This window comes from Nilaparvata lugens, chromosome 14 (genome assembly GCF_014356525.2).
Source record: "Nilaparvata lugens isolate BPH chromosome 14, ASM1435652v1, whole genome shotgun sequence".
NCBI lineage: Eukaryota > Metazoa > Arthropoda > Insecta > Hemiptera > Delphacidae > Nilaparvata > Nilaparvata lugens.
In genome coordinates, this window is record NC_052517.1 from 22,049,269 (window position 1) to 22,073,302 (window position 24,034).

Here is a 24,034-nt window from a genome sequence, read left to right on the forward strand (position 1 = left end):
TAGTCTATATTATGTAAATTCATCTATAATGTTGCTGTATTGTAAGCTATTGTATATAAGTGTATAAGCCAGTATATATTGTAATCTACATAAATAAAGTACTCAATCAATCAATCAATTAATCTGTGACACTCTTATAATATCCCATCATTTAGAAAACCTGTCATCTATTACTATAATAAAGGAAAGAACTGGCTTATACAATTACGGGATAGGAAATTCACGAATGACGCATTATCACGTCTCAACTACTCAACTCATTAACTTGAAATATTGTATATATAGATATTAATTAACCGAGGATAGGCCTATTTTCAATTCTCCAAGATTTCAGTACGTCAAAGTTTTCAGTTTGTCAAGTTCTAAAATGGACCCTTGCGGAGCACGGGTTACTCTTTGAATAAAACCACACAAGTTTCAGCTACCTGTGGGACATTAACATAAAACCACCTTGTTAAAAAACCTCCAAGTATGAATACTCTCATAAGATCAAACAAATTTCAAAATACCTTTCCATGTGAACGCTCCCATAATACCACACACGTTTCAAAAACCAGCTCCATATGAAAGCTCCCATCAGACTATACACGTTTTAAAAACTTGCTCCATGTGAAAGGTCCTAAACCCGTTCTATCTGAACGCTCCCATGAGAACACGTTTCAAAACCCCGCTCAATGTGAACACTTCCTCAAGACCACACACTTTCCAAAAACCCTCACAATGTTAACGCTTCTATAAGACTACACACGTTTCAAAAACCTGCTCAATGTGAACGCTACCATAAGACTACACACGTTTCAAAAATCCGCTCAATGTGAACACTTCCATAAGACTACACACGTTTCAAAAAACAGCTCAATGTGAAAGCTCCCATAAGACTACACACGTTTCAAAAACCAGCTCAATGTGAAAGCTCCCATAAGACTACACACGTTTCTTATCGGAACGGCGGTCAGACAAACGCCGATAACCGACAGCGTCCAGTTGATTTTGCTGACGCAGCTTCTTGACGCGCGATGACGCGTTTTCTATCAGCTGACGTCACATTGTTGAAGTCCAGGGATTTCAGTTGTGCTAGATTCACCAGAACCCTTGCCCTGTAACCCTTACGTTCCTCTAAAGGGTTTCCATGTAGGGTTAGGCTGTAGAGCTCTTCAAGACACCTATAAATCAAACAAAAATAATGTTAAAACTTTTATGGATTTCGATCTATAAATATAAAATATCGAGGACCGAGCTTCGCTCTGGAGTACAAAAGCATAAAAAAATTATTACGAAAGAAGTAATTAACTAATAACATTCATAGTTCATACAGAAATGTTCTATCTAATCACAGTAAACTGAGATTAATTCCCAGAGGAATGCAAAAGAGAAGGCCCGGTTGCACAAAAGCCGGTTAAATTTTAATCCTGATTAATTTCACGTGAACCGAATCAGAGAAGACCATTTCAAAAAGATGGATCTACTGGAATTAATCAGGATTGAAAATAACCCGGCTTTTTTGCAACCGGCACTAAGTACCTGATTGAATGATTACAAAAGCTCAACAGCTGAGTCATAATTTTGACACAGTCCCACACACATGAACTCGCACACTCACTTCCATCATCAACAAACGACAAAATAATTATTATCAGCTGTTTTTCCAAGAATGAATAATAATTATCCTTTTAATGTCCTTCAGCGAGTTTTCCCAGGGATGAGACCTGGTGCAATCGAATTGTTATATTATAAGCCGACTATGTTCTGAATTTCGTGAGAATCGTTAGAGCCGTTTTCGAGATCCGGTGAAATACAAACATCTTAACATCCAAACATACAAACAGAAATTGCTCGTTTAATAGTATAGGATTATACATATAAACTTTTGAAAGAATAGAAACCTTCTTTTTAACTCAAATACTATCTCACTAATTTGATGTTCCATACAACATATTCTAGTTAATTATTTATAAACAATATATATTTTGTTCATAATTATTATTAAACGAAAATCCCAAATAAATGCTGTAAATCACCCCGAAGACTTGTGCTACTGCAAATATTGACAACAGGGTAAACAGATAGATGGAAATTCGATGAAAATTCAAATAGCTGTTTATCCTGTTGTCAATATTTGCAGTAGCACAAGTCTTCGGGGTGATTTACAACATTTAATTTGGATTTTCGTTTAATAATAATTATTCATTAATAAGCTTTTAAACAAATGCAACTTGGACTGTTGTATAAATTAGAATTGGAACCGTTTTGGGCTTATAAGCCTGTGCTACTTTTCTGTAAGTTGTGTAATTCTGAATTATTAAAAAAAAACTTCCAATCTATTTTCATCTGTAAATGGCATGGTGGTTGTTCGAGAATCAAAATAGTTGACCGAGCGAAGTGAGGTCTAAGATTCAAGTCGACGGTTTGGCATTTCTCTTAATGTTTAAATGTTGTGCATTTACGGCGAAACGCGGTAATAGTTTTTCATGAAATTTGACATGAATGTTCCTTTTTAAATTGCGCGTCGACGTATATACAAGGTTTTTGGAAATTTTGCATTTCAAGGATAATATAAAAGGAAAAATTAGCCTCCTTCATACGCCAATATTCCCGTAAAAATCAGATTATAGAATTATTCATCATAAATCAGCTGACAAGTGGACTATAATACTACCCGTTCAAAAACATCGAACATTTTGAAAATTTATCTTTCCATCAACGTTAGTAGACAGTTGACTATAATACTACCCGTTCAAAAACATCGAATATCTTGAAAATTGTATCTTTCCATCAACGTTGTAGACAGTTGCAGTCAGACCTGATAACAGCGCTCACACTCACATTCCGGGACTACATGTCACGGTACAATAGGACAGAACGCTCTATATTTATTTAGGATTTTTTCTAGGCATTTTGAATTGATAAACTATTTATTAATTCTTGAGGAAACATAACAACAGGTCAATGTAACTTACTGAGCGCGAGGTCTACTGTTCACAGAACTACTAGTGTATTAATATATCGCAGTTCGGAATGAACTTGGATCTTTTTTCACATACTTCTGAACTTGTTTCACTCTTATATAATGTTATTTCACTCACTTCAATGGCCTCAGAGTTGAGTTCAAATCCGATAACTGATTTCCATGTAGATATAAGATTTTGAGAGCATTGAAAGAGGTTATCTCCGGTGGTACTACAGTTATTCTATTGAAGGAAAGATCCAGCCAAGTCAGCGTCTCTGGGTGCTCTAGTAACTGAAAAATATGACAAAATTAAGATTAAAAATCTGGTGTGGCGCACTCACACAACTTTCCTTTCCGTTATGAAAATTGATCACATGACGCTAGTGTTCACGCGCGCATCTCAAGTCTACTATTCAAAGATCTGAGCCAGCTGGTGACAGGACAATAACGCTGGAGACACACTAGGTCTGCTATCTCTTCATAGTGAATGATTTAATAGAATCAACAGTTGCCAACAGTTTGCAATTGAATAATCACATTTTCTCGAATTTCGAGCTTATTTTCAATTTTAGGTGAAAATGTTACTGAACATTAATTGTGGAGATTTTAATGCTCAATTTTTTCCGTTTGAATTATATCTGAGACCTGATAATTGAAAATCTAAAATCAAACTTTGCATAGATGGGGCGGAGCTCCTGAAATATTTTTACAGATATGTGACTTATGGCAGTTGATAGAGCTTATCAATGACTTTTCTAGGTATAAATTTGATCAAAATCGTTGGAGCCATTTTCGAGAAAATCGCAAAAACCCCTGTTTTTGACAACATTTTCGCCATTTTAGCCGCCATCTTGAATTGCATTTGATCGAAATTGTTCGTGTCGGATCCTTATAGTGTGAGGACCTTAAGTTCCAAATTTCAATTCATTACGTTAACTGGGAGATGATATATCGTGTACACAGACACACATACACTCATACACGTATAGAAATTTGGAAATTGGGGTACCTTAATTTTTTTCGGAAAGCAATACTCTCCTTACCTATGGTGATAGGGCAAGGAAAGTAAAAATATTTTTCGCACGAAAAATACAAGAAGTACAAGATAAAATTACAAGAAACAATAAATAAAATGATGTAAGTAATTTATCAACATACTCATAACTGAAGCCTGTGTTGAAGTGGAGGTGATATTCCAAAAAAATAAGATAAAAAAGAAAATTTTAAAAATTAATGAAACATTATTAATCTACATCTACAATAAATTCTACAAACTAATGTAATAGGTACCTTATAAGCTAGAGCATAAATTCTATTCCATATAGCCTACAAATCCAGTTGATATCAATGGTGGTGGAGGAGGAGGAGGAGGATGAGGAGGTGGAGAAGGAGGAGGTGGAGCAGAAGAGTGGAGGAATGAAGGGGAAGGAAGCAAAGAAGGATAGCAACACTTATGTTAATCAAATACAGCCATTATAACGTGGACCTCACTATACAACAAGAACAACCACAACATGATACAGTATTAACACAATATGATACAGTATCATCTCAACTTGATACACAACACTATGATTTGATACATTCGCTATCTGCTTTGTGGAATGATAGACAAGGATAGCAACACCAATGTTAATCAAATACTGCAATTATAACGTGGACCTCGCTATAGTTAATAGAATTACCTGATAAGCGACAGCATGTATTCCATGTACAGAGACCAGTTGATTGTTATTTAGTCTGAGGGCGGTGCAATTATATCTGCCAGTCGATGCTTTGCGGTATCTCTTCACTCCACGTCTGGGTCGCTGCATTTTCAGCTCTTCTATGGATGACAAACTTTTGAACGAGTAATCGAGAGGTGGACCTGTTTCGTTGGATCTCAGTAACCTGGAAGATAATATCAAAAGGTTCTAGAATCGAAACAAATAATTGAAAAAAGGATATGACATGAAATAACTAATAGTCTACACTATTGATGAACAGGTTCATTAGAATATCATATTATTTTCATTTCATATAAAAGGGTACATGAATGGATCAAAATACATGTTATTTGAGAAGAAGAAGAAATAGAAGATGGTGATGAAGAAGAAGAAGAAGAAGAAGAAGAAGAAGAAGAAGAAGAAGAAGAAGAAGAAGAAGAAGAAGACGAAGAAACAATAATTATTGGTCTTTGCCAAGTAATATGGAGTTAGGCCAGTTTTTTGGATCTTAGCCTACTAGCCTGAAATATAATTGGTTTTTAGTTTCAAGTAGACTAACTATTTTTAAATAAAGAGCGGTATATTTCATGTTCTTATTTACCAGTAGATCTTGGAATTCATTTCATGGTTGTTACATAATAATGACTATAGTCATACCGTAGTAGGACTAGTGATATCACTGGGCCCTGTCATTTTTTTATAAGATTTTTTTTTCTTAATTCTTATACAAGTGAATGATTTTTGATTTTACAAATGGTTGAAAAAAAAACATAATAGGAAACATATATTTTTGTTCAATAATAGAGAATGATAGCTTAGGAAAGCGATTGGTGTATAGGTCGTGCTGATAAACTTTCAATATGAAAGTTAAGCTCCATTCGCCTGCTACTCCTGTTGTAAGGGTGACCACTTTAAGAACCGAACTCCTCTTAATACCATATACGAGTTCAATCGCTTCCTGGTGGTTCGGAGCCCACCTAAAACTGCCGTCCACTCATCCTATCATTATTATTCTTTTCATTACACACAACGCTATCCTGGCTTTACACAACGCTCGGCTATCTGGCCGGCAATATTTCTGGGAATATTTATGACCAATAAAATATGTACGGAATTTATTTAAAAAGATAGTTAAAAATAATTCTATAGTACCCTATTTTAATAGTTATTTGTGCAACTAGTGCGCAAAGTGACAGTTTGCTGCACCGAAAGAAACGTTTACGCCCGAGCCGTAGGCGAGGGCGGAATGGTTTCTTGAGTGCAGCAGAGGAACTTTGCGCACGTATTTCACATTAAGTTTTTCCTACAGTTACCATTGAATATGAAAAGTGGGTAATTATGGGTAAAATTGCCTGAAATCCATCAAATGTTTTTCTGTGTAATTTTATTATTGATAAAAACCTTAATCCTAAAATCCTAAAGTCCTCGTTGTCCTTGGTTATAATATATAATGAATAATAATTAGCGCGTTGTGCTTGGTTGCACCTCTGCTCACTATAGCAGCCACAGCAGTCACTGTTACCAACTTCATTTTGATTTTGCTGCACTGTTGCTCCATATAACCTACTAAGTATTTTGCGTTGCCATGTTGCAAATCTGGAGTGCAGAAAAATTTTTCCCGCACTAGAGCGGAAAAGTGATTCTTTGCGTTCTGTAATCAGTGCAGCAATGGCCACTTTTCAACGTAACTGTAGGAAAAATTATTTTCAACTGACGTAGCCTTGATGAAATACATTATTAAAAATTACCAAGACAGATTTCCCAAATCTACAAATCCTTATGATGAATACACCTATGATATAAACCGTTACGGTATGTAAAGATAAACATTGTAGATAAAGATCTACAGGAATAAAGATAATTTCGATGCGGAATAAATGCTAGGTAGAATCATACAGAAAAACATATGGAGGAAGCATAAATTTCAGTATTCTTATTCAATGATTAAACTGAAGAAAATGAATAAAATTATTCAATCATCAATATTATTGATGATTTAAATTTATTGATACAGGTACCTATAGGTAATACCTAGTATTTATAATATTATACTTACGCCCACGTCCAAGGCTGCATATTGTTTTATAAAATTTTATTTTAAATATTTTTCTTGTTTGAATTTCATGTCTAACACTGAGTTCATGATTTTAAAACAATTATTGTAAAAAAGCGATGCCTAGTATATAATTTCAATACTGTGATTCTGGACTACTATGATATGGAACAATTATATAATTTATTTATTATATACAATTATATAATATATAATATAATTTACTGTTATATATTTTAAATATTTTTATTGAGTGACTGTAATCGAATATTATTATAATTTCAGCTATTCATCAGCAACATTCAATATTGTTTCCAGAGATGTAGATTGGAATAATAATTGTCTTATAAAGAGTTGATAATACAACATACAATTAATATGTAAGTATTAGTACGTCTAGTAGAAAAACCAACGTGATGTAATCTTAATAAATTACAATACCAAACTATTTTAGAATTCAAACAAAAATATTCAGATGATTTAATCATGCATGTTATACTATAGAGTCGAATCACAAATTGAGAATTAATAAATAGTAAAAAGTAAATTCGTATGGCTTTTGTTGGTGGGGAGTCCCTTGCGGGAAGGTCCCACCGCCTGAATATATATAATTTAAGCCGTCAATGGGCCTTACGACTGTCATACTTCAGCCGGGACCGACAGTTGACACAACGTGCCCATCCGATAACAAAAGCAGGCTACAATAATTGAGATTAATACAACTTTCTTAAAATTTTTACAGTAGAAAACCCAACTCATAAAAACTGTTACAAAATTAACTTGAGCCCTGTTTGTAACCCAGACTTGATGCAACTAAAAAATTCTACATGGACTGAACTTGAAGTACTGGGTGACATTGAAAAAAATGAAATATAATAGTTCAAAACTGCTCGTTTGTCTGGTTTAAACTCCAAAAAAGGTCATTGAAAGCCGCTTCTTTGTGCAGTGAAAATTTGAATTTGAATTTATTATCAAAGAGTTTTGCAAAGTTAACACATAAAGCTCTAGCACTTCTTCAATGAGCTTTATGTATGGAGGCTATTGAATAAGCTTCCTTCAAATAAAAGACAGGTTTATCAAGGTGGAACATGATTTATGAAATATATAAAAGGTGTTACAATGAGTGCAACTAGAGGAAAAAGTGCATAGAAGAAAGAGAAGAAAAACAAGAGAGGATACAGAAAAATCAATGTATGTGTTACAAATTTGAAATGTCAGAATATGTCCTTCAAGATGGTTACAAGAGTTCTTATTTCTTTGTGAAGTTGAAAGTCTTCAGCACACCGATATTATTAAAGGTAGGAAAATAGTTTCTGCAACATATTCACTCTAAAATGTAGCATATTACTTGAAAATAAATATATAGAACAAATATTCTTTGTAGAATATATTGCTATTTGCTATAAAATTTAGCCTATTACTTGAAAATAAATATTCTTGAAGAATATATTGCTATTTGCTCTCAAATTCAGTTTATTACTTATATAAAATAAATATTTTTGGTACCCTAGTCTTTAATATGACATTTATTAAACAACCAGCAGGTAGACTGTGCTCCACAAGGGTTTCATCAAAAACTTTACCTACTGAGATCTTGAAGAATTTAAAATAGACCTATAACCATCCTCGGTGAATAAAGAATGTATATGCAAAATGTGAAGTTAATGAGTTGAGTAGTTGAGACGTGATGATGCGTCATAAGTGAATTTCCTATCCCCTACAACTATAAGCCAGTTCTTTCCTTATTATATATAGATATTATTATATTAAGCGAGCGATTTCTATATATTTATTTATATGGTTATGTGGTTATATGGGTATATATTTATGTTCAACGGATCTCGAAAACGGCTCTAACGATTTTCACGAAATTTGGAACAAAGTAGGTTTATGATATGAAGATTCGATTGCACTGGGTCTCAACCCTTGGATAACTCGCTGAAGGACATTAAAAGGATAAATACGTCCTTGGAAAAACAGCTGGAAATTTTGTCGTCTGTCGATACCGTAATGGAAGAGAGTGAACGAGTGCATGTGTGGGATCATCCAGCTGATCTCACGAGAAGAAAAATTCAGCAAGAGAAACTTATTTTTGTTTATTTCTCTTTTTTTAGAAAACATGTTTACTTCAGAAAGTCCAAAATAGTAACTAGATGCTGTTAGTGTAGAATAGTTATAAACAAATATTGTAGCAAACATAGTAAATCATAGTAAATAGAATTTATAGTATATCTATTATTGTAATTGATGATGTGTTTGTTTTTTGAAGTGTGAATAAATTGTTATTTTGATGAGTGATAGTAGCTTAACCTAGATTTTGATTTGGACTGTAGTATAAATTTGAAAAGGGCATAAGCCCTTTGCGTTGTGCCTCCTCATATAACTGTAAAAATAATTGTACAACTGAGGAAATGAATAGATAAATATAAACTTTAAATTAAATCTTTCGTTACAAATTTTCTATGCTTTTACACTCCAGAGCAAAGCTCGGTCCCCCGATATTTATAGATTATGGATGATACTAGATAGATAAGCGTAACCTAAACCGTGCATACGACCCTAAGAATGATAGTCATTCAAATTTATGATTTTATCGCTAACTTTATTATTTTTCAATTTCAATTATTCAAGTGTTGAGCTATAATAATAGAGTTTGACTTGTATACTCGATGTAAATGAATAAAAAAGTATCAAATTTAAGTGGATGTTCCTAAAATTTTATAATAAATACGCAAATTTTAGATTAAAAAAATTGTAATATCACTTACTTAGCTGATGTAATCATTGCCTGTCCATTCCACAGCCCTTGCTGTTCAAATATTGAATATATTTTGTTTTGGCCCTTTCTAGTAGATGCTCGGTTGGCGAGTATATAGCACTAGTGCGTAGTCTGGCTGAAGACAGCTCCAAGTCCTGGAGATCAGAAAAAATACAAAACAATTTGAGAAAATCATTCATATCCTTATTAATTGACCGAGCGAAGTGAGGACTAAGATTCAAGTCGACGGTTTGTCATTCCTCTTCATGTTTGAATGTTTATATGTCTATATGTTGCGCATTTACGGCGAAACGCGGTAATAGATTTTCATGAAATTTGACAGGTATGTTCCTTTTTTAATTGCGCGTCGACGTATATTGTAAAGCAATATGGATGGCAGGATAAACCTCCACTAAATATGTAAGCAATATGTGCCTACACCGAGTATGTAAAAGGTGGGGAAATGAAAACAAGAAATGATCGTACTGGTTTTGATAATTAAAACAAAACAATAAATTATTTGTACAAAAAAATTAGAATTATAATTATAAATTATGAAATAACAATAAAAATATGAATATTTCAAGGGCTACTCGCTTGGCTGCTAGTGAAGATTAAATTTGTTGTGGTTATGGAAAAATTAAAGCAATGACTCAGTAGTCACCTACCTTTTTGATAATGGCCCCCAATTTGGCATCCACTGGTTAATCGCGACGTTAATTATTAATGAAAAATAAATAAAAAAAACTGATCTAATGAAGTGGGTTCTTATTCAATAATACCCTTCTTATTCAATAATACAATTCTCTTTAAACTGCCCGAACTGTGACAGGAAAACTGTATTATAAAACAAGAACAAAATCTATCCCCTTCACCAGAACAGCCGGACTTTTACTCTCAGTCCTAACGAACGAGCTCACACACCACTAGTAAAATTTTGGGTATTAATATATAACTCAGTCAATGCCAAACATGAAGCCATTTCAAATACATATTTTTATCAGTCGCACAAGCCGAGCACGTTTGTTTATGAAAAACAAAAGAGAAACTACAATAATTTTGATAACAAGTGAAATAAACAATCTTTCTGTCGATGACAAAACTGTTCAAAGGCAGAAACACCGTTCATTAAACTTTTCGTAAAATAAAACTCTAAAATCCTGATCAATATGAGATAAATATATGAATCATATATATGTCCCATATGACCAGGTGACACATCACCCATCCCGCTGAAAGACTCGTCCCTGAGTCTGTGTCAAGAGGGGAACAAAAAAAAATAATAATGATTAAACAAAATAATATACTCGGAAACAAACGTGTGCCTGATTGACTTGATAATGCTACTATACATTGAAATCAAACATTTACATAGAAAGGTAGGTTACTCAAACTAATTACAAACATTCAAATCAAAATCAAAATGAAACAATGCTGCACAATAACATTGATTATATATGAAACTAACTTTCAATATTATACCCATTAATATACATGAATATTCAACTTATTATGAAAAGAAAATCTCAATTGACAATAATTTATTTGTGAATCAACATTGAACTACTTCAAAAGCTGCAATAAAAATCGAGAAAAAAAAAAACTTTATAAGTACATTATGACTCATAACTATAATTATAGTCAAGAAAAAAAAACAATAAAACAGTTAATCCATCAAAAAGTAACTATATAACTCCTAACTATCGATTATATGTATCTTGGGTTGTGCTACCGTTACAGCAGATAATTTACACACATACAACTTGATGCCTAAATATGCACAGAATAAAGTTAAAAACCCTAACCAGCCAAATAATATATAAAAAACAAAACTAGAGGAATTTACAACATCTCCCCAAGAATTTGGAAGATCTACTTTGTGAAATATATCTGACGATATTACGTCTTGAACTGTAAATTCCGGAACCTTTATATCTATATCAGTTTTTAAAATTTCGCTAAAATTAACAAAATTAGGATTGAAATGCGGTTGCAAAACATCAATTTTCAACGAATTAAACTTAACCCAATGCAAAGGTAAGTAATGGAGAACCTGAGGTTGTTTATCAACATTTGCGTCACACGGAAAAGTCTTTCTCACCATTATTCTCCCGCCGACCGAAATCTCGCAATGACAGGGTAAAACCACATACATTGCTCCCGGAATAGGTTGAAGATGATGAAACGAACCTCCTTCGCAAGTGACTGTAGTGTTGGCCTGTATATTCGCGACGATATACTCCGAAGGCGAAAATTCGACGATCTCCAACTCCTGCTTAGCTGGACGACAGCTTAAACTGCAATATTGTTGGATGTCCTTCAGCTCTGTCGCCGCAAACAAGTGATGCATACATCTCGATGACATATGTCCTCCATGCACCAGCCGCGGAAGATAGCATAAGAAATCGTCCTGTGCCCGACAAGAAGAGAGATGATCTCCCGAGATGACCTGAATCTCACCGTCCTCCTGTCTCCGCGCCAAAACGAAATCCTGCTGCTGAAGCTGACAAATCTGGCCGTCGAAATACATAGGTGTCCTCACATACTTGTGCAATTGAAACTGTCCGCCGATGCTGACCAACGGTACTTTTAAGCTAAACACCATGGAGTTCTCCTTCACCACGCAAGTCGTAAGTGGAAGATCAAAATATCGCTGCAAATCCGATAGAGGTATAGCTAACTGGTGTCCTTTCGACTTATATCCTTTCTCCAATCTGAAGAGATCTGAACGTAATAAATTGGGGTGTACCAGCGAAAAGGGTAAAAGCTTTTTATCACAGCGTTCCTTCGCAGTATTTATGAATTCCTGCCGTGATAAAATATTTACATGTGAGTAGAGGTGAAAAATGTAAATTAATAACTGGTTTGTGAACAGTGTTTTCTCCTCCGATACATTCTGTTGTACGAATAATCTCATACTGTCTGTTAATTTGCTATACGCATCGTGAAATTGCTGAGAAAAATTTCCAGCAAACTGCCTCAAGTTGCGAGAAATCCGAATTAAATCTTTGTGGTCGTCTGCAACCAACCCTTGGAATGCGTTGAGGTGATCAGCTACATGTTTTTCGTTGAATTCCAGCTTATGAAGTTCCCCATCCGTCGCGACCGCGCAACAAAAATGAAGAAAATCGCCGACAACATCGATCGCTCTGGTCTTTCGTGAAGCTTGAGTTCCCAAACGAATTGAAGAGTTGAAAGCAGCATGACTGTTGCGAAGAATTCCGTTTGTAGAATTATACAAAACTTCTACCGCATCCGCTAAACTGCAATCCTCTTGTTGACAGTTAGGCCAGAACACCCTTTCCGCCTGCAAGATGTCGAGCTGAGCTGCCGGGAAATCTACCTCGTATGTTAGTGGAACCGATGATTCATACGCTACAGCGTGACGTAGCTCCTTGTAGAAAACTCCCACGAAGACCCTGACTGCCTCCAGTTGCGCCGTGAAAGTCGTGAGAATGAGAAATGACGCAAAATGTACCATAATTGACATGTTTATGCGTAACAGAACCTCTTACAAACAAAAAAAACTCTACTTGAAGCAACCGCAAATAAATCGTAATAAAAAAAAATCAAGAGAAACGTTTACAATAATATTAATAAACTCGACGTGAATATTACAATTAACAACTGGACTGGCTGGTTAGCATATATTATTAATCAGAAACCTAGAAATGATACAATTTATTAGAAGTGCATAGGCCTATATATATATATACTGGAACAATTCTGAAATCAGAACAATATATGAGTCATATGAAAACAAAATCACAATCATACAATAAATAATCAGAATATAAAAACTTATACTCTAGTTATATTTTTATTGAGAAATAAATTCAAGTCAAAATAAAAGTGAATAAATAAATTCATCCATCAAAAATATAATTGTCTTATAACAGCTTCATTATGAATTTCTATTAGTGAACGTTTAAAAGTATCATAACGTTTGTCACTCAATGAACGACCAACAAAAATAAGGCTGCGCTTTTGACCTGTGCTTCCTTGTAGTACAATATGTCATCTCTTAAAACATATTTCTAGCTTTTCGTGCAATAGTTCTCTCCGCTGACTCTAAATCCAACAAAGCGTCATATATCTTTTTCAAAAACGGATCCTGTTTTTGCAATAATCCTATATTTATACTAGTAATCATGTTAGCGGATTCTTGCGCATCATCTCTAATAAGTTGATTCTGTAGAGAATTATTTCTTCGCTCGTAATGACAAAAGAGAATTCAAAAAAATCGTTCTCAATAACCTTTTTCCCTGGCGCCCTAGACAAAGCGTCAACCAATTGTAATGTCTTTTATCAAAACTATCTTTTTGTTTTTCCTGCACTTCTCTTAATATCTCCGGTAATCTCTCACGGACCTTTGCTAACGATTTTAACTCCTCTAACCTATCCCTACAAATAGAAGAAGGAAGGAAAGCAATATCCACAGGACTTCTAGGAACGAATCCAAACACCAAGTAATACGGCGAAAACCCAATTGAATCTTGAACTGCTATATTATAAGAAAAACATACATGCCTAATACAGCTCGCCCAATTAGACTGATCACCAGATACGTAACATCGCAACATAGTTACTAAAGTGTCATTATACCGCTCTGTTACACCCTGAGTGGAAGGCATATAAGCAGAACCGAACTTCTGCTCTACTCCCAATGATACACAAAATCCTTGAAAATTTCAGCTCGAAAATTTGACCCATTATCTGTGTGAATAACTTTAGGTAATCCATATAAAGACGCAAAATCTAAAATGAACTTAGCAGTATTCTTAGCATCAACAGCGTGCACTGGTTTACAGAATGCGAATCTCGTCGTCCTATCTACCGCTACCAAAATATACTGGCAATTATTACTTTTCGATAATGGACCAACTGCATCTATACAGATTGTATGAAAAGGCTCACCTGAAATTGTTATAGGTTTCAAAAATCCAGCCGGTTTCAACCTCGACACCTTTGCCTTTTGACAAACTTCACATGATTTCACATACTCAACTACATCTTTCCTGACAGTAGGCCAATAATACCTATCCTTGATTTTAGACAACGTTTTATCTATCCCTAAATGTCCCCCGAACTGCAAAGAATCATGATATTGTTTCAATACAGTTGTCACCAAACTTTCAGGAACGACCAACATACCCTTTTACATACCCGGCGCCTCCACCAATTATGTAAAGCAATATGGATGGCAGGATAAACCTCCACTAAATATGTAAGCAATATGTGCCTACACCGAGTATGTAAAAGGTGGGAAATGAAAACAAGAAATGATCGTACTGGTTTTGATAATTAAAACAAAACAATAAATTATTTGTACAAAAAAATTAGAATTATAATTATAATTATGAATAACAATAAAAATATGAATATTTCAAGGGCTACTCGCTTGGCTGCTAGTGAAGATAAATTTGTTGTGGTTATGGAAAAATTAAAGCAATGACTCAGTAGTCACCTACCTTTTTGATAATGGCCCCCAATTTGGCATCCACTGGTTAATCGCGACGTTAATTATTAATGAAAAATAAATAAAAAAAACTGATCTAATGAAGTGGGTTCAGATCCCTTCTTATTCAATAATACAATTCTCTTTAAACTGCCCGAACTGTGACAGGAAAACTGTATTATAAAACAAGAACAAAATCTATCCCCTTCACCAGAACAGCCGGACTTTTACTCTCAGTCCTAACGAACGAGCTCACACACCACTAGTAAAATTTTGGTATTAATATATAACTCAGTCAATGCCAAACATGAAGCCATTTCAAATACATATTTTTATCAGTCGCACAAGCCGAGCACGTTTGTTTATGAAAAACAAAAGAGAAACTACAATAATTTTGATAACAAGTGAAATAAACAATCTTTCTGTCGATGACAAAACTGTTCAAAGGCAGAAACACCGTTCATTAAACTTTTCGTAAATAAAACTCTAAAATCCTGATCAATATGAGATAAATATATGAATCATATATATGTCCCATATGACCAGGTGACAATATACAATGTTTTTGGAAATTTTGCATTTCAAGGATAATATAAAAGGAAGAAGGAGCCTCCTTCATACGCCAATATTAGAGTAAAAATCAGACTATAGAATTATTCATCATAAATCAGCTGACAAGTGATTACACAGATGTGTGGAGAAGCCAGTCTATTGCTGTATTTCCATAAGGTCTATAGTTTCAATCATGTACTTGTAAATGAGAATACTGCGTGAGGTCTACTGTTCACAGAACTACTTGTATATTTATCCTACAGATGGAAATTTCCCGGACTGACAAATAACTTTTGTATAGTAGCACTCATCGAATTTCCATCTAGCTGTTTACCCTGTTGTCATTATTTGCAGTAGCAGAAGTCTTCGGGCTGATTTACAGAATTCAATTGAGATTTTCGTTTGATATAATAGTTATTATTTATCCTCATTAATGATTCAAATCAAATCAAATCAAATTAGCTTTATTCCTCAAAAATATACATTACAGGAAATTGAACACACTTTACATAGATACAGGATTACATCTATGTTTTTTTTGAAGCATCTGAATTAAAAAATCTACTTTGTGAGAATACTTGAGAACTTGAAATGTTGTGAAGTGAACAACTACAAGACTCAACCTATTTGGGACTATGTGTAACCTTATCTAAATTTGGGAGAGGAATAGCACAAGGTTACCTTATTTTTTCTCTCCCTATCATTTTGATGATGTACTCATTGTATCAATCAATATAGAAATCAATTAATTAATTATTAGGTTGTCATTTTGTTGTTATAATAATAGAGAAAAGATAGCATAAGAAAATATGCCATGGTTTGTAGAATTCATTCAAAGTTTGGAAGTTTTGTATCAAATTGTAGTGTTGTGTATCAAGTTGAGGCGATACTGTATCATTTTGTGTTGATACTGTGTGGTGATATTCCATGGTATAGGGCGTTTATGTTGCAAATGTGAGTGTTAACTGAAGCCGATAGTCCTAGTAGTTGTTTTTGGTGAAGCTATGTGACGCTGGTAGTCTCTCATACTGTGCCCTTCTTACACTCCCAACAACACACTAATAATAGACAGTGTATAGGGTGTCTATGTTGCAAATGTGAGTGTAAACCGAAGCCGATAGTCCTAATAGTTGTTTTTGGTGAAGCTATGTGACGCTGGTAGTCTCTCATACTGTGCCCTTCTTACACTCTTACACTCCCAACAACACACTAATAATAGACAGTGTATAGGGTGTCTATGTTGCAAATGTGAGTGTTAACTGAAGCCGATAGTCCTAGTAGTTGTTTATGGTGAAGCTATGTGACGCTGGTAGTCTCTCAGACTCTGCCCTTCTTACACTCTTACACTCCCAACAACACACTAATAATAGACAGTGTATAGGGTGTCTATGTTGCAAATGTGAGTGTTAACTGAAGCCGATAGTCCTAGTAGTTGTTTTTGGTGAAGCTATGTGACGCTGGTAGTCTCTCATACTGTGCCCTTCTTACACTCTTACCATATATAGGTACTGTCCCATACTATAGGACTTAGTTTATCTGTGCTCTTACACTCCCAACAACACACTAATAATGGACAGTGTATAGGGTGTCTATGTTGCAAATGTGAGTGTTAACTGAAGCCGATAGTCCTAATAGTTGTTTTTGGTGAAGCTATGTGACGCTGGTAGTCTCTCATACTGTGCCCTTCTTACACTCTTACACTCCCAACAACACACTAATAATAGACAGTGTATAGGTGTCTATGTTGCAAATGTGAGTGTTAACTGAAGCCGATAGTCCTAGTAGTTGTTTTTGGTGAAGCTATGTGACGCTGGTAGTCTCTCATACTGTGCCCTTCTTACACTCTTACCATATATAGGTACTGTCCCATACTATAGGACTTAGTTTATCTGTGCTCTTACACTCCCAACACACACTAATAATAGACAGTGTATAGGGTGTCTATGTTGCAAATGTGAGTGTTACTGAAGCCGATAGTCCTAATAGTTGTTTTTGGTGAAGCTATGTGACGCTGGTAGTCTCTCATACTGTGCCCTTCTTACACTCTTACACTCCCACAACACACTAATAATAGACAGTGTATAGGGTGTCTATGTTGCAAATGTGAGTGTTAACTGAAGCCAATAGTCCTAGTAGTTGTTTTTGGTGAGCTATGTGACGCTGGTAGTCTCTCATACTGTGCCCTTCTTACACTCTTACCATATATAGGTACTGTCCCATACTATAGGACTTAGTTTATCTGTGCTCTTACACTCCCAACACACACTAATAATAGACAGTGTATAGGTGTCTATGTTGCAAATGTGAGTGTTAACTGAAGCCGATAGTCCTAGTAGTTGTTTTTGGTGAAGCTATGTGACGCTGGTAGTCTCTCATACTGTGCCCTTCTTACACTCTTACACTCCCAACAACACACTAATAATAGACAGTGTATAGGGTGTCTATGTTGCAAATGTGAGTGTTAACTGAAGCCGATAGTCCTAGTAGTTGTTTTTGGTGAAGCTATGTGATGCTGGTAGTCTCTCATACTGTGCCCTTCTTACACTCTTACACTCCCAACAACACACTAATCATAGACAGTAGTCGACAGTAATTGGAGAAGAAATTTGGAACATAAACGACCTATACCATAGAATATTTTTCTGTTCTATATTTTCTCTTTGATATTATGAGTAAATTATAGGTTCTCATTATAATTAAATAGAGGTACGTTGCAATATTTCAAATTTTTATCATTCACCACCGTTTTTAAACTTGCCATAATTTATTGTTACTTTCATTTCAAAGGAGATCTTTGATCTTTCAAACATACTGTAACTTATTATTTGATAAATAATTCTTATTTTTTTTTAGAACCCTTTAATATTATTGTGAAATAATATTTTATTACGGTTCATTAGAACAATATCGGGGACCGAGCTTCGATCTGGAGTACAAAAGAATAAAAAATTGAGATTAATTCCCAGAGGAATGCAAAAATTTCCCTCACAAAGGCCTGGCTGCACAAAATCCGGTTAAATTTCAATCCTGATTAATTTCACGTGAACCAAATCAGAGAAGACCATTAAAAAAAGATGGATCTACTGGAATTAATCAGGATTGAAAATAGCCCGACTTTTTTGCAACCGGCACTAAGTACCTGATTGAATGATTACAAAAGTTCAACAGCCATATTTTGTCTCAGTCCCACACACAGGCACTCGCTCACTAACTTCAGTCATCAACAGACGACAAAATTACCAGCTGTTTTTCCAAGGATGAATAAATCCTTTTAATGTCTTTCAGCGAGTTTTCCCAGGAATGAGACCTAGTGCAATGAATTTTTATATTATAAGCCTACTATGTTCTGAATTTTGTGCGAATCGTTAGAGCTGTTTTCGAGATCCGGTGAAATACAATAGTATATTTCGCACCTAGGGCCGAAAATGAGATTTTTCCGGCTCGAAATCGGTTTTCAAGTCCGAGGCCTCAAGCCGAGGACTAGAAAAGATTGAGAGCCGAAAAAACATTTTTGCCCATGGTGAGAACGTTATTTTTCGCCACACAGAAAAATAAACTATATTAATATGAGAATAATTGTTTATTAGGCACTTCCGAAAGCAAAACAGGAAGGTGATAGCTGTAGCAAATCTGAGGTAATCTGAATATCAGGAAATTGTCCAAGTATTTTTATTTTTTATTCTGATTTGTCTAAATAACCAAAAGATTATGTTCAATCATGTAAGAGGTTGAGTTTATACTTTTTATTCTTCCAAATGACAATAAGATGATATTATTATAAATATTTTGATTCTTGAATAATAAACACAAATAATGAAAAGTTTTTTGATCAGCTGTTTTAGCACACTTGAAATTTGACCAATCTGAATGTCAACGTCAACAATGCTTGTTGTCGTTGACTTCGGAAGTTTAGGTTAGAAGTTCTATCCTACTCTGAAAATCGAATTTGAATAGTTTATATTATTTATATTATCTGTATTCTATTCATCCAAATAAAATGATAGTATCTTATTGCAGAATACTTATTCAATAATTCTAGAAGCATAAACTGATTCCGTTTCATAAACCATTTTGTAATCACGTTCACATCAAATCAGAATCAGCTGTCTTCAAGGTTATTTTACAGCCCTAGGGCCGTAAAATTTTTACCGGCCTGGTCAGAAAACAATCATTTTCGGCCTCCATATGACGCAAGAAAACCAGCTCATTACTTCCAAGTGGGGCGAAAACATATAAACATCTAAATATCTGAACATATAAACAGAAATTGCTCGTTTAATAGTATAGGATATAGTGTTCTTATAAATAGGCTCCATGTAAATTAGATAGCCTACTGTTAAAATGTGGGGATTTTACATTTATATAATACTATATCAAGATGACTGGAAGATGTCAAACTTCTTTTCTTACCTTGATCAGATTCTTATTTCTAATAGTAGACTCTTTCACAAATTCCTCAAATTCTTCACTGTCACTTGTATAGGGTAGTTCAGGCTTTTCTATATCCTCCGGAGGGTGGGTACGTCTGGAAAATTTCAAATTTATTTAAAATCTTTCTAATACATTTGGTTTTGTCGTTTGTTCTAATGAGAAGAATACAGTAGAATAGAAAAATATAGAAGATGCAGCAGTTTTGATGAGAGAAGTACCGTACTAAAAGGAGAAGGATGACGAGAAGAAGAAGAAGAAGAAGAAGAAGAAAAAGAAGATTGAGGAGGAGAAGAAGAAGAAGAAGAAGAAGAAGAAGAAGAAGAAGAAGAAGAAGAAGAAGTAGTACAGAAAGAAGAAGAAGAAGAAGAAGAAGAAGAAGAAGAAGAAGAAGAAGAAGAAGAAGAAGAAGAAGAAGAAGAAGAAGAAGAAGAAGAAGAAGAAGAAGAAGAGGATTGAGGAGAAAAAGAAGAAGAAGAAGAGGATTGAGGAGAAGAAGAAGAAGAGGATTGAGGAGAAGAAGAAGAAGAGGATTGAGGAGAAGAAGAAGATTGAGGAGAAGAAGAAGATTGAGGAGAAGAAGAAGAAGAAGAAGAAGAAGAAGAAGAAGAAGAAGAAGAAGAAGAAGAAGAAGAAGAAGAAGAAGAAGAAGAAGAAGAAGAAGATTGAGGAGGAGAAGAAGAAGAAGGAAAAGAAAAAGAAGAAGAAGAAAAAAAGAAGGAGAAGAAGATGGAGAAGTTGTAAAAGAAATTGGAAACGAAAAGATGTAGCTACCAGCACAGTAGTTCAGAGACTGAAGCCTAAAATCTACTGCTGCATATTCACAATTTTCTCAGCATAATAGTGGATGTTCCAAGACAATAAGAGCAAAATAAAAATTGACAAAAAATGTAGGTATGACATGAAATACATTATTTGATAGACAGGTCTATTAGAATACTTTCTATCATACTGTTCATAAATTCACGCAAGGGTAGGCTACCTACAAAAAATTTGTGCTAACATAAAGGTATCGGGAAATGTCAGCTAAAGGAGCAGAGGAAGAAGAAGAGGGAGAGGTAGAGGAAGAGGAAGAGGAAGAAGAAGAAGAAGAAGAAGAAGAAGAAAGAAGAAGAATAGGAAGAAGAAGAAGAAGAAGAAGAAGAAGAAGAAGAAGAAGAAGAAGAAGAAGAAGAAGAAGGGTGAGAAGAAGGAGTTGCAGAAAATAAAAGAAATGACAGGAAAAAGTGTATGATATGATGACGACAGGTGATCCAATTGCATGCATATAAAAAATAGGAATATTACAGGAGATACTACAATAATTCCTAAAGAATCAGGAGGAAGAGGGAGAGTAGGAATGGAATAGAAGGAAGAAGGTGGTGGATAGAAATATGATAAGGAAAATATTAGGAGGAAGAAACTATATCTACAGCATGTCATACAATGCTATAGTTTGGGAAATTTAATTACTCTTTGTCAGTCAGGCCTTTACAGACTGACTGTAATTTGATTTTAAAAAAACATGCAATTTCTAGTTTTAATACAATTTTCTCATACCCGATACTAGCGGTACTAGATGGTATAGTTAATATTATAGTGAGGTCCACGTTATAATGGTAGTATTTGATTAACATTAGTGTTGCAAGCCTTGTCTATCATTCCACAAAGCAGATAGCGAATGTATCAAATCACAGTGTTGTGTATCAAGTTGAGATGATACTGTATCATATTGTGTTGATACTGTATCATGTTGTGGTTGTTCTTGTTCTATACATTATAATGGCAGTATCTGATTAACATTGGTGTTGCTATCCTTCTTTGCTTCCTTCCCCTCCATTCCACCTCCTCCTCCTCCTCCTCCTCCTCCTTCTTCTTCTCCACCTCCTTCTTCTTCTCCACCTCCTTCTCCTCCTCCTCCACCTCACGTCTTGTCAATGCCTTCTATAGACGATAGTTGATACAGGTTCATTCTCGTTTAAAAAATCAATTATGTTTCATTCAGCAAGTAATGATATTTTTCAATAATTCATAATGAATTTTCAAAATTAAGATGAAATATTTAGTTAATGAATTGATAATTCTACATTGTTGAAGGACGATCTGGCAACAGAGCAAAGAGAGAAAGAGATAGCGCTATCTGCTTTGTTGAATGGTAGACAAGGATAGCAATACCATTGCTAATCAAACACTGCTATTATAACGTGAACCCTCACTATATAGATCTAAATAGTTCTACTTTGACAGTTATGTAGTCTTTTTATTTAATATTTACCACAATATCAACTTCTCAACTACACAAAAAATCACATCCAAATAAGTGGCTACTAAAAGTAAGTAGCTCTAAATACATACATTTTAAGAATACTTTTCAATTTTTATGTAACTTTAAAAAGAGTGAGTTACCTTTCTAGATAAGGTAGCCCTTATCTACAAAATAATATCACAGAGAAACGATAGCAGATACCCATAGATAACGAAGTAGATATCCCATGGTATAGTGGTTCAATATTACAATACAGTAGGGAAACAATAGCGTAAGTAGATATTCCATGGTATAGGGAATTTATGTCGCAACTTTTACTGTTATCTCAAGCCAAAAGTCCACATAGTTTTTCCTAAGCAACTGTGTGACGCTAGTAGTCTCTCAAATTGTGCCGTTCATACACTATCACCCCAACAAAACAGTAAAAATTGACAATAATCAACAGTAATCGGCTTGAGATAACAGTAAAAGTTGCGACATAAATTCCCTATACCATGGAATATCTACTTACGCTATTGTTTCCCTACTGTATTGTAATATTGAACCACTAGCCGTCAGGCTCGCTTCGCTCGCCATATCCGTCGAGCCAGGGGGCTTCACCCCTGGACCCCCGACTGGATCGTCCAAGAATGAGATCAGCAGGCTCGCTTCGCTTGCCTTCATTTTTCATTTGAGTATTTTTATCATATTATGTTAGGACGATCCAGTCGGGGGTCCAGACTAAACGTCTGGCTAAACGGATATGGCGAGCGAAGCGAGCCTGACGGCTAGTAATATAATATTCCCAGGAATAGCTCTGATTGAGGTAGCAGTGCCCAATCAATTTTTCCGGGATTTAATCTTCAACTTGGTGCCAACCTAACAAAGTCAACTCAACTTAATGCCAACCTGACAAAATTATTAATTTAGTTACCAGTTAACAACTGTTTCGAAGAGGTACTCTCTCTAGATTATAGTTCTATATTAACATAATTATGGTATGGACATTTTTCAATTATAATTAAGAGAATAAGAAGAAGAATATACATGCTAAAGACGAACTTTAAACCCTTTAAAACCACCCTTAGATTTGAAATATTGCCAAAAGATTTCTTAGTGTGCCTCTAAAGGGCCAACTGAACATACCTACCAAATTTGAAAGTTTTTGGTCCGGTAGATTTTTAGTTCTACGAGTGAGTGAGTTAGTCAGTCAGTAAGTGAGTGAGTGCCATTTCGCTTTTATATATATAGATTTACAAACCTCGAAAAAACATGAAAAATTTATAAGAAATAGTTGAAACATTAAAAAGAACTCACAATTCTTTCATAGATTTACAAACCTCGATAAAACATCAACAAATTATGATAAGAAATAGTTGAAACATTAAAAACACTCACAATTCTTTCAGTTTTTTATTAATTTCCTCGTTTTCTCTACGATGATTTTCCAAAATCCGTTCAATAGTTTCACTAAACTTGTCTTCCAGGTTGGGTTTGACACCGAGTAAAACCTGTTTGTGCTACTACCACCACCGGCTGCCATTGATAAAAGTCCGAAGGACAGACCACGTCAACAAACAACCACAGGACAACAAAACGGAAGGATGTGTCGGCAAGGACACAGCAAAAGGACAAAGGACGAATCTGCTGACAAAAGAGAATAATCCACAGCGAACAATGGTAGGTGGTGGAAGAAGAATGGGGACAAAGAAAAACAATATGTATATGTGAACGAGAAGGAAAAGAAGAAGAAGAAGGAGAAGAACGAGGAGGAGGAGGAGGAGGAGGAGGGGAGGAGGAAGAGAAGAAGAAGGAAGAGGAGGAGGAAGAGGAGAAAAAGAAGAATGTGGATAAGAAGAAGAAGGAGAAGGAGAAGGTGAAGAAGAAGAAGATGAAGAAAAAGGAGAA

At 34.8% G+C, this 24,034-nt stretch overlaps 1 protein-coding gene across 1 annotated transcript; it reads right to left on the minus strand.

Annotated features, from left to right (window-relative positions):
* Positions 1 to 504: 504 nt before the first annotated feature.
* LOC111052723 (leucine-rich repeat-containing protein 51) lies at positions 505 to 23,856 on the minus strand. The gene is made up of 6 exons (XM_039441092.1): positions 23,525 to 23,856; positions 19,885 to 19,999; positions 9,475 to 9,619; positions 4,633 to 4,837; positions 3,084 to 3,238; positions 505 to 1,163 (listed from the first exon to the last, which is right to left on the minus strand). The coding sequence occupies exons 3-6, from the start codon at positions 9,489 to 9,491 to the stop codon at positions 953 to 955; spliced, it is 588 nt and encodes a 195-aa protein (XP_039297026.1). The 5' UTR covers positions 9,492 to 9,619; positions 19,885 to 19,999; positions 23,525 to 23,856; the 3' UTR covers positions 505 to 952.
* Between the last annotated feature and the right edge of the window lie 178 nt (positions 23,857 to 24,034).

Excerpts from the sequence above, each read along its gene's own strand:
- LOC111052723 (XM_039441092.1), bottom strand. Across the intron at positions 3,239-4,632 it reads TACATGCTGTCGCTTATCAG|TTACTAGAGCACCCAGAGAC; the intron begins GTAATTCTATTA and ends CATATTTTTCAG. Across the intron at positions 1,164-3,083 it reads TCAACTCTGAGGCCATTGAA|GTGTCTTGAAGAGCTCTACA; the intron begins GTGAGTGAAATA and ends TTTGATTTATAG.